The sequence below is a fragment of the Hakea prostrata genome, chromosome 1, assembly GCF_041222555.1.
Source record: "Hakea prostrata isolate BN-2017 chromosome 1, UWA_Hpros_2, whole genome shotgun sequence".
In the NCBI taxonomy this organism is placed as follows: domain Eukaryota; kingdom Viridiplantae; phylum Streptophyta; class Magnoliopsida; order Proteales; family Proteaceae; genus Hakea; species Hakea prostrata.
The window spans coordinates 24,122,069-24,137,227 of record NC_142600.1 but is presented as its reverse complement, the minus strand read 5'-3'; the positions used below and the strand labels follow the sequence as shown (position 1 = coordinate 24,137,227).

Here is a 15,159-nt window from a genome sequence, read left to right as displayed (position 1 = left end):
GAAACCATGATCAAGAAAAAGTAACAATTCATGACATGAAAACCTTCTCAAACATGAAACTTGAACATCAAAGCCTAATTCTGGTTCCTCCAGTTGCCATCAGAGGCACCACTACTCTCGAATAACGAGATCCACTGTCACCATAACCACCATGATAGCTACCATAGTTATACCCACCATCACCATTATGATTGTAACCACTGCCATCACGTCGACCTCCATATCCACCACCATCGCTGCTACCATGGCTGCCACCTCCACCACCATATCCACTGCCACACCCCTTCCCTTGCTCTTGGCTTTATTGACAGTAATATTACGACCATCCAATTGTTGGCCGTTCATCCCTTCTATGGCATCCCTCATCGATTGCTAATCGCAGAAAGTAACAAATTCAAAACCTCTAGGTCTCCAGTCTCTTGATCATTGATTATCTTTGATTCAATAATCTCGTTGTACTGACCCTATGCAAGGCTTCATCATAGCTTGCCGAAGTGAGACTATCGACGAAGCACCAAAACTCAACATCTGCATGGCCCACCATTGAGGAAAATAAAGATCAACGAACAAAAAGAGTAAAGAACCAAAAAACCAAAACCAACTGAAGTCGAAAGGAGAAAAGAGGAGGATCAATCATGAAATATATTTAATCGATAAAGAAATAGTCGATTCTTTTTTTTGGTGATAAACAAATCGCAGATTTTGATGGGAAAGAAAAGAATATAAAAGGTATACTGGTCTTTCTAAGTTACAATATATAGAATAAGATAATATCATAATTTTAATTTTTAGTACAAATATTATTAGGATATATTTGTCTTTCCTATAATTCAATTTACCATTCTAATAGAAACAAAGACTGTTGCTATTTTAACAAGCACTTTGGGGTGTCTCTACCAACTTGGTACATTTTTGGGGTGTCTATAATTTTTGCTATACATTTTGTGGTATCATTGAAAAATTTCCTTTATGTTTACCAATAAATTTTTTCCTTATATATAAGAAAAAGATAAAATTTGTATTTAAAATAATCAAATATTGTATATAGTGTTATAAATAATATTGATTTTGAATGTCTATAACCCCACATAAATGATACAAAAAGGTGATTTCTAATTGAAGGCTCACCCTGCGTGCAACTTGCGATCTACAGCAACAATAGTTGTCCCTCCAAAATAGATAAATTTTTTTTTAATTAAATAAATTACAAAAAAAAAAAAAAAAATAAAAAAAACACCAACCACCCCCCCCTTCCAATTTTTTTATTTTTTTTTTTTTTTTTTTTCCCCTTTTTCTAAAAAACAAAACCCATCCTTCCCTCCCAAACCAACCAATATTTTTTTTTTTTTTTTTTTTTTTTTTTTTTTTTTTTTTTTTTTTTTTTTTTTTTTTTTTTCCCCCCACTTTTTTTTTTTTTTTTTTATTTTTTTTTTCTTGTAAATAAAGAATGCCCAACACAATGCATTGAATTGCCTTCCGTTTTTTCATTTCCCTAATAGTAATTAACCCTTTTTTGAAAAATAAAATAAATTATTTAGTACTTAACAATCAGAGCATAGTAAAATATAAAAAAAACACGGTAAAAACAATAAAGAGGTTTTTTCCATTTAAAAAACACATTAACACTGTTAGTTTTTCTATTGTCTGATAAAGACTCATTTTGAAAATCATTATTCAACACTGAATATATGGCTTAGATTTATTTACGACATTCAATGCATGGTTGAACACACACACATTAAAACCAGCAATATTCAACAAGTGTCACCCAGATCCACTCAAATAGGAGGAGTAATACCAAAACAGGTACCCATAGCTCCCTATATAAATTGTCCTACACATAACCTTCCTTTCCATCTCACTTCTAATATCTCTTACAAATTCCAGCACTAGTTTCCCTCCTAGTATAACCATTTACAACCGATCATCCATCATGTGGAATAGGGCTCTCCTCCTATTTGCGTTCTTGCTTTTGGCCTCGATTCAGGCCATACCCGTTTTCTCTGATCACCACCGGCAGGTCGACCATCAATTTGCAGTGCAAGATACCGATGGCAATGATCTCCAAGCAGGGGTGCCATACTACATCGTGTCTGCTATCAGGGGAGGTGTTGGTGGAGGTGTCTCGGTGGGTAAGAGAGAGAGATCCACTGGTCAAAGCCAAACCACCCATACACCTACAGTGCAGCAAAGCTCGAATGATAGGAACATGGGTACCCCAGTGATCTTCTCTTCAGCATCCTCAGAACGCCCAGAATTGGAACTACCATCTACAGAAAGAGAGACAACAACAACAGTTCAGGAATCGATGGATACAAACATTCGTTTCTCTGGAATTGAGAATAGAGTGTGGCAAGTGGAAGAGAGGAGGCCGCAAGCTGCAAATTGGTGGGTGTTTTCATCGTCAAGGAGTTCGAGTGTAAGGTACGTGACTCTGAGGGGAAAGCCAGGGCACCCAGGAGAGTCGACGGTGAGGAATTGGTTTAGAATCGAGAGGATAAGCAAGGGAGCCCCTATATATAGAATCGCTTACTGCCCCAACGTGTGCGAATCCTGCCACATAGTATGCGGAAGAGTTGGAATCACTAAGGAGGGTGGTCAGAGATGGCTTTCGGTTTCAGAACGTAGAGAGTTCCCTTTCGTCTTCATTAGAGCTGGGAACGAAGAATAGAGAATGAAGAAAAGCAAACATGAAATGAAATAAGAGAAGGAAGAGTTCCAGAGACTAGCTGAGCAAGAATAATAGCAGAATATGGAGCCTTCAGTTTTTCTTTCTTTTTCATTTTTTAATTCTTTTTTGATACTGTGTTTCATAGCTCAATATCATTCAATTTTTGATCTCCCTTTTATTTTTTCAATAGTTTTTCGGTCCCTTTATCCTATTTTCATTTGGCAATGGACGGTAGCCTAGTGACCCTTGCATGGCCATGTGTAATGAGGATATGGATGATCATCAATATGAATGAAACTTATTAATTATTTCATGGTAATTAAATGTAAGGGTTATTATTCATGCAATGTTCTTTTTTCAATTTGAAAAATAAGTTCAAAATAGAATACTTTATTTAGTAAGTGGAATCGGGGGCACCAATGACAGAAATAAGATGGCATTAGATTTAGGAAAAAAGCAAGATCATTTATTATGAGGGCGTGAGAATAATTTATGCGTATTCATTATCTTTGCCATAATGCTTAGAGAGATTTCCACCTTGCTTTAAGTTAAAGGATACTATCGACTCCCAAAGCATCGCTAGTTCTCTACTAGAACCCAGATCCATAGGGGCAGTCATGGCACAGGCACGAAGCTCTATGCGAGTCCACTTCCTCACAAGTCGCTCCTTCCAAATAGTCTGCTGATGATGGATTCTCCATTTGAATGGAGTCCACATAATCTGTAGTAAGATCTAACTGAACATACATATAAAAATGAATGATTTCAATAGAACTCAGTGAGGTCAACTCAACAACATACCAAACATTCATCCACTAATTCCACATCACACATATATGATTAATAAAGATAATGTGAATAATGATGATAATAAAACTAATGAATGGATATGATGTTATGCTCCTAACTCTATCATGAAATCTTTATGGTAGATACTCATTAAGTTAGACACCAGTTTCCTCTGGGCGGTCTCATTCACTTTCCTACAACAAGTGACGTTTATTGGGTTCTCCACGGTTGTTGAGTCAAGTCACATCAACCCATGGCTAGGGATATAAGTCATCACTCTCTCACATCGCTGTTTGACATGAGAATTGACACTTGTCAAGGACAACTCTAGACCCAATGCATAGTCATATGGTCTCTTACTACATATGGTTTGAATATCATTCATCAACGAGAGACATCTGTTGGTCCGATATCCTTATCCACCTAGAATTGCGATCCTCAACGAAAGGCATTTATTGGATTTCATTTCTCAACCTTATGGTCATCCACATATAATGGACAAGATGCTTTCATGTCCTCTCACGTGTTGGTTACAGGTCTTGAGAGCCCATGTCTATTATAGGAAACCCTACCATCTGATGATGGCATGTTGCTTGATGCTCACAGGACCCAATCACTGACATCATGGATTAACTGGCTTCAATACCCCTACCAGAAGGATAGTAGTACTCATGGGGTTATCTAGCCAAACATCTATAGACACATAACATTTATGTACTTATATATATATATATGGTGAACCCACAACCCTAGTTGGTATATAAATACAAGAGAACTAAGTCTCAAAATCAATCCCACACATTCTCATATCATCATTCACAAGATTTGAAAATAGAAACAAACATACTTTATCTTACCTTCCGTTCGTGCAAAGTCACACATAATATATCACAAGGTATAAGATATCAAATAATACAAGATATCAAATGATGAAAGTTAAATAACACCATCAAGCATACAAGATATGGTTAAGTATATTTCTCACCTTGTAAGTTAGTAACACTCTCCAAAATCCCACAAGTTCATCAAAGAGTGTGTAATTAGACCCAAAATAACCCTAGTTGCATAAGAGAATGAGAAGTAACAATTGTGAATCAATTGGGGTTCAAAAGAGGGTCAAAACACACATCCCGAATATGGCCTATTGAATGGCCGGTTGCATAGGCTTATATGGCCGGTTGAATTGCCGGTCAACCAGCCATCAACCTAGTTTTGAGCAAAAATTTAGATTTCGGTTCCGGTTCAAAATATGATCGAAGTGGGACTTTAGGGTGTTAAAATTAATAGTATTAAGGTCATCAAAGTGCCAACCAATCATCCCAATTAGGCCTCAAATGAAAAGCTCCAAAATTGGCTCTCACGAATACCAGCGGACGTCTCTGGAGAGGTTCAAAACAGTTTGAATGTAATGATTCTTATAAACATCTCTCAAAAAGATTGGGAGATACAAAGAGAAGTAATGGGAAGCATTCATTGCAATCCAATAATCCCAACTATCACAACCTAGCATTCAATCATGATATAAACCATTAAAACTAGGTTAAAGAAGAGAGTTTTGAAGAGCACTCACCTTCCTAAGCGATGCCTCATGGAAAAAATCCTTGGATTTCTCTTCTCCCAAACTGTCAGCCCCACTCCAGCAATAATAAATACGTCTTGTGACGAGTGGAGGCACAAAATAGGGTTTTTAAACCCATTTTCTTGAATTTGCCCCAAAGGCCCAAACTAGGCAAGGCGCGGTTGACCCAGCCAGGTCAACCGGCCCTTGGATGTCCCCTTAAACAGGGTTCAATTCCAGTGATTTTCGGTTTGCTTGAAATGTCTTCCAAGGGCCTACTTTGGATATATTTACCTCGACATTTGAATCTTCCTTTATCGGTTTTCGAATATGTCAAAATCTCTTCTTTATGCCTTCATGATTGATTTTCTCTCTCTTCTTAAATTCATAGAGAATGGTTGAGTTATTAATAGTGTTATCCACTACCATGGGGTCTAATGGCCCACAGTTGTTGCCTACTCTGAGTTCGGGTTCGCAGTCTTGAAACCATGGATAAGAGGGTCAAAAGTCTGGGGGATTTCACAAAAGGACTATGTGACTTATTTGAGGTCGAACTATGATGGACATCGATGGTGGTGAGAATGAGGATAAAGGTGTGGGGTTAATTATAGGAGGTGGTCCAAGGAGGGATGGTTTTTCCTCATTGAATGGGAAGCCACTCTCATGAAAAACAACATGGTGCGAAATTCCAGTGGATCTATCCAAGCATTTGTAACCTCTGTGTCTATTCTATAACCCAATAACACTTGAATCCTAGATCTTTTACTACTTTGGAGAGTAAAATTGTAGATGTTCGGCTCTTAGATAGTTTTATGTGGGTCTTTTATGGGAATTTTGGTGTCAGTATTGCAAATTTTCTTCTCCCTACGTGGGGAAAATGGGTTCCTGTTTCATCTTATTGTTGGAGCTCTAAAATTTGCACCGGTTAGGTGCATTATGCCAAATTGCCAGCTTTATATGATGGACTGTTTGGATTAACTGCGAGTGCAATTGACTTTAGAATGAAGCCCCCTCCACCAAAAAAATCTTTTTTATTTTATTTTTATTAATTTTTTTTATTGTTCTTTGTGTTGCAAATACACTAGTGTTACATTGCTCAGGATTTCTTGGTGCATGGCCTAGGCATTCATTTGGTCTCTGGTAGAGCGGCTAGAGTCTCAGTCTTCGATGTCTCAGTAGTTAGTACCACCTTGTCCTCAATTTTGATCTCCACAGCGTTCATTGGGTTGCTGAAAAGATTTTCTTCCCAGTGAAGATCATTTCAACTGTAACTTCACGTGGTTGTTCCCATTGATTTGGTTGTTGCTGGATTTGACTGCTAGTGTTTCGAAAATCATAAATCACTGTTAAATCTGTGGAGCTCTATTTGGGTATTGCACAGTACTGTGCAGCCTACATCGAAACTTGTGGTTGAGATGAAATTTCGACTACTCATTACTAGAAAGAAAAAAAATCATCTACGCGAAACAAGGTGAAAGGGGTGGTGGAGATTTCGTCTCTACTACAAGTTTCAATCTAGACCATAGGCTGCACGGTGCAGCATTGAATCAATTCCAAACTTTGTGTGGGTGAGTTTTGCAGACCCAAGTCTCTCCCAACCTCTCCTGTCTGAAATTTTAATTAACAAATAACTCAAATTTCACAGGTTTATTTGCATTCTTTACGTCTGTGACTTATGTTTTAGATTCCACTTCTAAATCTTTAATATCTAGCATTTTTTTTAACACAAAATAAGTTGATGTCCCTTGGTTTTAGGTTTTTCCTGAGTAAGATTTTTAAACACTATCCTGTTCTTTTCCCGATAAATGGCTCCATTCAAAGCTATGATTTGTTTAGAACAAGTGAAGTTTTGACTGTTGAATTCATTGGTTTAGATTGCAACTTAATATATCTGTAAAGCATGTAAATTCCTTTAGGTTCAGCATTATGATATAGTTATAGTGCATGTGAGTTTCTAGATATTAGCTGAAGGTGGTCAATGGAGCTTGGCAGGGGATGGAATAGTTAATGGAGCTTGGTAGAGCTTTAATGGATGTTTAGTCATTCTCTTCCTATGTATGAGTGTATGATAAATTAGAAAAAAGGCAAAAAAGAAGAAGAAGAAGAAAGAGCACACCACAGAGTTTACTATTGTACATATCCAGAGACAGTTGAGATGTGAGATGAGATATGATAAACAGATAAAGAAAGAGGATTCAAAATTGATTGATATTAAACTCTTAATCTGAATTGAAAGATGAAGACCGAAAATACAGTTCCTCATTGAGACAAAAACAAAGGTTTAAACAAAATAATCGGTCAACACTATTCTAAGTGTTGCGGTGTGATGGTTAGGTCGAAGAAGAATCCTTATTAGCTAAAGCAAGCGCGGTTATCAGGATCTTTGGCTGGCTTTACTTGCTCCTTCTGTTATTATTTTACCGTACGGAGCATAGAGGCTCCTTCCCTTTTCTGGGTTTTCTCTTTTTTAATTTATACTATCATGGGAGTTGGTGGCTCTGATGAAGACGATAGGGAATTCTCTGTGTTCTGAAACTGAAAGCCATCTCTTGTCGTTCTCCTTAGTTATCCCAACTCTACCGCACACCACATGGCATGACTCGCACACGTTGGGGCAGTAGGCAATTCTATATACAGGATTATCCTTGCTTATCCTCTCGATTCTGAACCAATTCCTCACTGTTGACTCCCCTGGGTGCCCAGGTTTCCCCCTCAGTGTCACATACCTTTCCCTCGAAGTCCTTGAAGATGACAACCACCACCTACTTGCAGCTTGTCCCCTCCTCTCTTCCACCTGCCACACTCTATTCTCAATCCCAGAGAAACGAATGTTCATGTCCATCGATTCCTCAATTACTGTCGTTGTTTCTCTTTCTGTAGATGGCAATTCCAATTCTGGATGTTGTGGGGATACTGGAGAGAAGATCACTGGGGTACCCATGTTCCTATCATAATAGCTTTGCTGCACTGTAGGAGTATGGGTGGTTTGGATTTGACCGGTGGAGCTTTCTCTCCTACCTACTGAGACACCTCCGCCGACACCTCCCCTGATAGCAGATACAATGTAGTATGACACCCCTGCTTGGAGGTCATTGCCATCAGTATCTTGCACCACAGATTGATGGTCGAGTTGTTCGTGCTGATGAGAGAAGGCAGCCATGGCTTGAACTGAGGCCAAAATCAAGAACCCGAAAAGGAGGAGAGTTTTGTTCCACATGATGGATGATCGATCTTAGATGGTTGGTTGTATAGGGTATGAAACCAGTGTTGCTTAGAGAAGAAATTGTTTTATGTGGAATTTGAATGAGCTATGAGAAGTGATCGAGATGGAAAGGAAGGTTATCGTTTGGCCAATTTATAGGGGGCTGAGCATATCGCTTTTGATATAATTGCTCCCACTTGAATGGATCTGAGTGACACCTGCTGAAGATTGCTTGATTAATGCGTGTTTGAACGAATTGATTGTCGTATATAAAATTAGTACCACAAAAATTACATTTTTAATATTTAATCTCGAGGATTGATTGGCCACGTACGTTTCAATATTGACTTCCGGACTCAAAAATGTGACAATGTTAATGACTTTTAAAAGAATGACATATTTACTTTTTGTTCAAAAAATTCACACATACTTCCTAAACTTGATTTTCATATAACGTCGGTTGAAAACCATGTCCATCTCTCAAGCAAAGGTAAAGAAAGTACAATGCTTCCCCCTGTCCAATCTGTAGTTATAATTCCTTTGAAAAAAAGGATGAAATTCATAAAGATATCCATGTCTCCCAAAAATGCATAGGGTGAGAAAGTTAGCATATCACCTCAGTCCACAAGCTTCTTGAATTGACGGAAACTTATTTGCTAACTTTTCTACCTTGGTGAATCAAACAAGCCACACTTTGGAATTTTATGAAAAAATTATTTTTTCAAAATTTTTCCCACCGCTTTTCTCCTGCCATACCTTTATTCTTGTAAACAAGCGATGCCTATGAGAAATAATAAGAAGAGCGCGGGAATGATAGAATTGGAAAAAACAAAAAGGAAAAAGGATAAAAGTTATGACAACAAGAGTCTAGGTCCTCCACCCACATGGAGAGGAAAACTTCTTATGGTCAGATTTATGACATATGTCTAATTTGAAAATAAAATCTTATTTTGAGAAAATTCTTAAAAAATATAAAAAAATTCAAGTCTTCTCTCTTTTACTATCGACCAGATGTCATAAATCTAAGAGCAAATTGCATTGGCACCCCAAAATGGAGGCCTTAAAGCATTGACTCCCCACTTTATGTTAAAAAGCACAAAGACCCCAAAATTATATTTTAATTGGATATATTTGTCCAATTTTTCACTGAAAACCTTTAGGACACTGTTTATTGTAGGGATATTTTTAAAAATAAATAGTAATTTAACTGTTTTTAGTGAAAAATTGGACAAATATATCCAATGAAAATCTAATTTTGGGGTCTCTGTGCTTTTTAAACATAAAGTGGGGGTGTCAGTGCCTTAAGGCCTCAATTTTGGGGTGACCAAGTCCAAGTCCCAAGTCATATTTTCTCTAAATTTAATCAAGTGGATTGTTTGCTGGTATTTATAAATGGTACACAAGTGCACTTGCCACAATTAAGTAATAAAAAGTAAGTAATTTTTGGGTTACAAGATAATCAATGTACTAGATTAACAACTAATTAAAAGAGTTAGAGGATCCTGAAATCAAAAGATCGCAATAAAAAACTTTAATCAGTGATATGATTTGGTTTTTTCACTTCTCCTGAATTTGACCTACATGCTATAGCAATCTGTGCGAAAACAGGTCTTAGCTGGGTGTGCCGCCTTCTGTCCATTTATCCATCCAATTTACTTAAAATCCATTATATTTTCCTAAGGAGAGTTAAACTAAGGATATCAAATTAGGACAAGGAAGTGCCTTTCCTCCTTTCCAACTTAATCCTATACACATTGTTAACTTGTTTCCCAATTCTTTCAGTGATTTGGCCCATATTTAATTTTCAAAGATGACTAGTCAAAAATAAAATAAGCCAAATCTTGCTACCATTCATTTAATAAATAAATAACTCCCACACAAATGAAATAAACCCATAATGAAGTTCAAGAACAATGGGATTATTACAACCAGAGGGGTTACAATACAATATAGGAAAAACAGAACCAAATGGAGAGCCATATGATGCTACTAGAATGCTTTAGCACTCTCCAGCAGCTGGGTTCCCCCTTGCCCCCCCCCCTTGGCCCCTGGGGGTGGGGGGGGGCGGCCCGGGGCGGCGTTTTGTTTACTTCTCCCTTCCCTATCTCATTCCCTGACTTTCTCTAATATAGCTTTTCACTTCCTAAGATGCCAAGAAAATTAGGATTGAACAATTCCATCAATTAATTAAAGAGAATTCGTACAAGAGTAAAATAAAAGACCTATAACTAAAATACTAAGACTCTCTAAATTACGATAAAGTGCGAACATTTGCAAAAAAAAAAAATAAATCTCTCCTAAATCAAGCCATCTCAAGCATAATGGCATTAAAAATAACTCTATTTATAAAAAGTATTTTTTTCACGTGGGTAGAGGATCTAGACTCTGATAGCAACGAGTTGGATATAGTTTTTCTTAAATGAAACTAAGGACAATCCTTGAAAATCTAAAATCTATCGTGAGTAGAACTCTGCTCATCCTTTGATGATTGATTGCCATAATAATCCGCTATGGTCGAAGCGTCCATTCATTAGACCTGTCCGGCTCATTGAATTGAATTCATGGTTGGATTGAACCATGGTCGGTTCGGTGTATAATTAGCTCATTAACAGGTTCGATAGAGGAATTAGGGAGGATTATACAATTAGCTGTATAATGTAACCAAACATTTATATTACAACCCTTTGCCATTATAAGCTGTAAAGAACTAGGGGCGAGCCCCATAGCTATAATTTATTTAATCTCAGAACAAGAACACTGGTTTACCTTGTAGGTCAGAAAACGATGGAAATCAAAGGTGGAGAAACATACCAGGGAAGGAGAAGGAATAATTATGTTTCAACACATTTAACTGGGTTCAACTTGTATTCATCTCGGGTTCCCTTCACCAAAAGTAGATGTAATCTCCGGTTACCAAAAAAAAAAAAGTAAATGTATTCTTGTAATCTTGTTCATAGGCTTTAGAACAAGAAATAGTGTGATGCATTATTGTTTTATCTGCACTATGTTGTACAAAGTTTGTAAGGGGTGTTTGCAAATTAAGAAAACAATTATATTTATGATGATTGTACTGGTAAGCTGTTCGCAAATGGTTTCAGTTTCTATTATTATTTATTTCAAGGTCGTGCTTGATTGATTAGGTATTCATTTGCTAAATGGTTTACTAAAATGACTTTGATCCTATGTTGACAATTGATGTTGATATAATTGTTGAAAGACACCCTTTGTTAACTTGTAATCTTATGTTTTGTAGATTTTTACTAGTATATATATATTTTGGTTAAGGAGATGCTTTTATATTATGTCTATACTCTGTACCAAATCATATTGTATGTACAAACAATCACTAAATATATTTGAAAAGAACTGCAAATTTGTGTGATGCCATTACATGTTGGATTTTGGGTTGGTTATTATGCATTTAAGTGTGTGATTGGCTATTATGCGTTCTAGTTTATAACTAAGCTTTCCCATTCATGGCTTTTTTGTTTGATACATAAGGTTAAGAAAACCCAATCATATTTAGATGAGAGCTGGTCAAACTGATCCACAAGGGACTCAGTTCTATTATTATTGATTTCAAGGTCGTGCTTGATTGATTAGGTATTTGTTTGCTAAAATGGTTTACTAAGATACTTTGCTCCTATGTTGCATTGATTTGATATAATGATGATATTTCCATGCAAATCTACTAACCTCATTGTCACAATAATCCTTGTCATCCTTCCTTGATTTTGCGCTTTTGCTTGTGAAGAGTTTTACTAGTGTATATTCTTTCTATTCATATAACAAATGGATTTTGGGTTGGTTATTATGCATATTTCTTTCTAGTGTGCTATGCCTACACAAATAGCTGGAGCTATTATGAACACTTGTCTTGGGGGTTCTATGCACAAAACCTCCCAAGTACACCCCTTCGAGCTGTATTGAAATCTTCTTTACCAGCTCTCATTGCATTTTAGCCATCATTCCATTGCTTTCCACTTTGCCTTTCTTCTAACACTCGTGATAATGATTGTGGATTATTTTCGGTAACTCCATCCACATGTGAGTAGTATTCTTTTATCATTTCAACCCCTCCCCTTGGTGGTGAAGTCTTCTTCATGAGTGTCACGATTTCTCCAACCCCACAGATATAGTGTGATGGCGAAATTGGCTGACCATCCTTTCCGTTGTTGTGATAGATTTCCACAAATGTTTAGGTAAAGCCAATCACATCCATCACAATTGAAGAACTGCCTTGTTGATTCATTGGGATTAATCGTTTCCATATTCCACTCGCATATTGGCAATCTCTAAATACATGAGACTAGTTTCAGCTTCATGAAGATTTGTTTCGTAATGAGTGGTTCATGAGTCTCATTTTCCACTTCCTATCATTAGTTAGGAGCCTGTTCAAACTTAGAACCCACATGAAACAAGAGATTCTTTATAGAGTACTTGTTTTCGTGTGGTATCATATCACATGCCACGTTCTCTGATCGTGACATATGGTATCTAATGGTTAAGATTATACGAGAAAGCCCAAAATTATCAGCCATTAAATCTTTGAGAAAGCAACCCTTGGCAACATAGGAATTCTACAAGATTGTTCCTCTACAGTTGAAGCCCAAACATAGGAATGAAAATGAATGACAACCCTTGGCAAAGATGATAATTGATGAGTCAAGATCGTCTATAGACATGGAAATGAAAATTTTTAATTTATACGGTTGAATTCTTGACACATGTCCAATTTCAAAGCAAAATCTTTTATTTTTAGCAATGTGATTGATAGTATTAAGTTCTATTTTATCTAATTTACTAAAAGAAATAAAATATATCAAGATTAGATACATGTCAACAATTTAATCATGTGGGTTGAAATTTTTTTTCTCTACGTGAATAGAGGATCCAAATTCAATAATAACCATCAAATGGAAGAATTATATCCAACCATTCAATTGCCTTCTCTCTCTCTCCTATCCTTTTTCCATTTCTCCCCATCGCTCGCCCACTTTTCGTATTATTTATCTTAATTTATTGTAATAATTTCTGATAAATGATTACAATTCTCTACAATATCTATGTAAAGAACCTTCTCTCTCTCTCTGCTATCCTTTTTCCTTGTTCTCCCAATTTTATCCCTCCCACTCTTCCCAGTATTTGTCATAACTTATTGTGATAATTTCTAATAAATTACAAACTCTCTATACTTTCTATGTTACAAATACTTTTACCTCCCCATTTATAAGAATTTAACAAATATATCTTTCCCATTTACCACCATTGAAATTTTCCTCCCAGGAACTTTATCTTTGCCTTGAATTTGATATTATCCACTAGAGTGTATGCTCAAGTTTAATATCTCATACCAATAGATGAGATTTCTAATTAATTTTCGAACGTGTTGATTTTGTGGAGATGCCGTAGTAGACGAGTGTCATAACTCGTAATCTATGTTAAAAGTCTTCTTCTCCTACCTTAGGATTAGAGGACATAGTTATCTATGTGAATTTTACTTTTTTCAGAGATTTGTAAATTAAGTACAAATAAAATTGACAAGTCCAATTAAAATTGTTATGGACGGTATATAATTAACATTTACTTATAAGAAAAAAGAAAAGAAAAAAATTGTATTAAAATAATCAACTATGATACGTAGTAAATCGTCTGACAATTAAGACCTCATTTTTAAAGAACAATAATAATTTTTATAGTACTTAAATCAAAATTTTTTCTATTGTCTGATAGACTCATTTTGAAACTCATTATTCAACATTGAATAGGTGGCTTAGATTTATTTACAACATTCAATGCATGGTTGAACACACACACATTAAACCAGCAATATTCAACAAGTGTCATCCAGATCCACTCAAATAGGAGGAGTAATACCAAAACAGGTACCCATAGCTCCCTATAAATTGTCCTACATTCCATCTCACTTCTAATATCTCTTACAAATTCCAGCACTAGTTTCCCGCCTCCTAGTATAACAATTTACAACCGATCATCCATCATGTGGAATAGAGCTCTCCTTCTATTGGTGTTCTTGCTTTTGGCCTCGATTCAGGCCATGCCTGTTTTCTCTAATCACCACCCGCAGGTCGACCATCAATTTGCCGTGAAAGATACCGATGGCAATGATCTCCAAGCAGGGGTGCCATACTACATCGTGTCAGCTATCAGAGGAGGTGTTGGTGGAGGTGTCTCGGTGGGTAAGAGAGAGAGATCCACCGGTCAAAGCCAAACCACCCATACACCTACAGTGCAGCAAAGCTCGTATGATAGGAACATGGGTACCCCAGTGATCTTCTCTCCAGCATCCTCAGAACGCCTAGAATTGGAACTGCCATCTACAGAAAGAGAGACAACGACAACAATTCAGGAATCGATGGATACAAACATTCGTTTCTCTGGAATTGAGAATAGAGTGTGGCAAGTGGAAGAGAGGAGGGCACAAGCCGCAAATTGGTGGGTGTTTTCATCGTCGAGGAGTTCGAGTGTAAGGCACGTGACGCTGAGGGGAAAGCCAGGGCACCCAGGAGAGTCGACGGTGAGGAATTGGTTTAGAATCGAGAGGATAAGCAAGGGTGCCCCTATATATAGAATCGCTTACTGCCCCAACGTGTGCGAATCCTGCCACATAGTATGCGGAAGAGTTGGAATCACTAACGAGGGTGGTCAGAGATGGCTTTCGGTTTCAGAACAAAGAGAGTTCCCTTTCGTCTTCATTAAAGCTGGGAATGAAGAATAGAGAATGAAGAAAAGCTAACATGAAATGAAATAAGACAAGGAAGAGTTCCTGAGACTAGCTGAGCAAGAATAATAGCAGAATGTGGAGCCGTCAGTTTTTCTTTCTTTTTCATTTTTTAATTCTTTTTAGATATTGTGTTTCATAGCTCAATATCATTCAATTTTGATCTCCCTTTTTATTTTTTCAATAGTTTTTCGGTC

At 36.8% G+C, this 15,159-nt stretch overlaps 3 protein-coding genes across 3 annotated transcripts; 2 read left to right on the top strand and 1 right to left on the bottom strand.

The window, feature by feature from the left end:
* Positions 1–1,933: 1,933 nt before the first annotated feature.
* LOC149028400 (21 kDa seed protein-like) lies at positions 1,934–2,671 on the top strand. The gene has a single exon (XM_089148376.1). The coding sequence runs from the start codon at positions 1,934–1,936 to the stop codon at positions 2,669–2,671; it is 738 nt and encodes a 245-aa protein (XP_089004502.1).
* Positions 2,672–7,485: 4,814 nt separating this feature from the next.
* LOC149028399 (kunitz trypsin inhibitor 5-like) lies at positions 7,486–8,235 on the bottom strand. Its single transcript, XM_089152550.1, has one exon. It carries the CDS (start codon positions 8,233–8,235, stop codon positions 7,486–7,488), a length of 750 nt encoding a protein of 249 aa, XP_089008676.1.
* A 5,986-nt stretch (positions 8,236–14,221) lies between these two features.
* LOC149028398 (kunitz trypsin inhibitor 5-like) lies at positions 14,222–14,959 on the top strand. Its single transcript, XM_089148364.1, has one exon. The coding sequence runs from the start codon at positions 14,222–14,224 to the stop codon at positions 14,957–14,959; it is 738 nt and encodes a 245-aa protein (XP_089004490.1).
* The last annotated feature ends 200 nt before the right edge of the window (positions 14,960–15,159 follow it).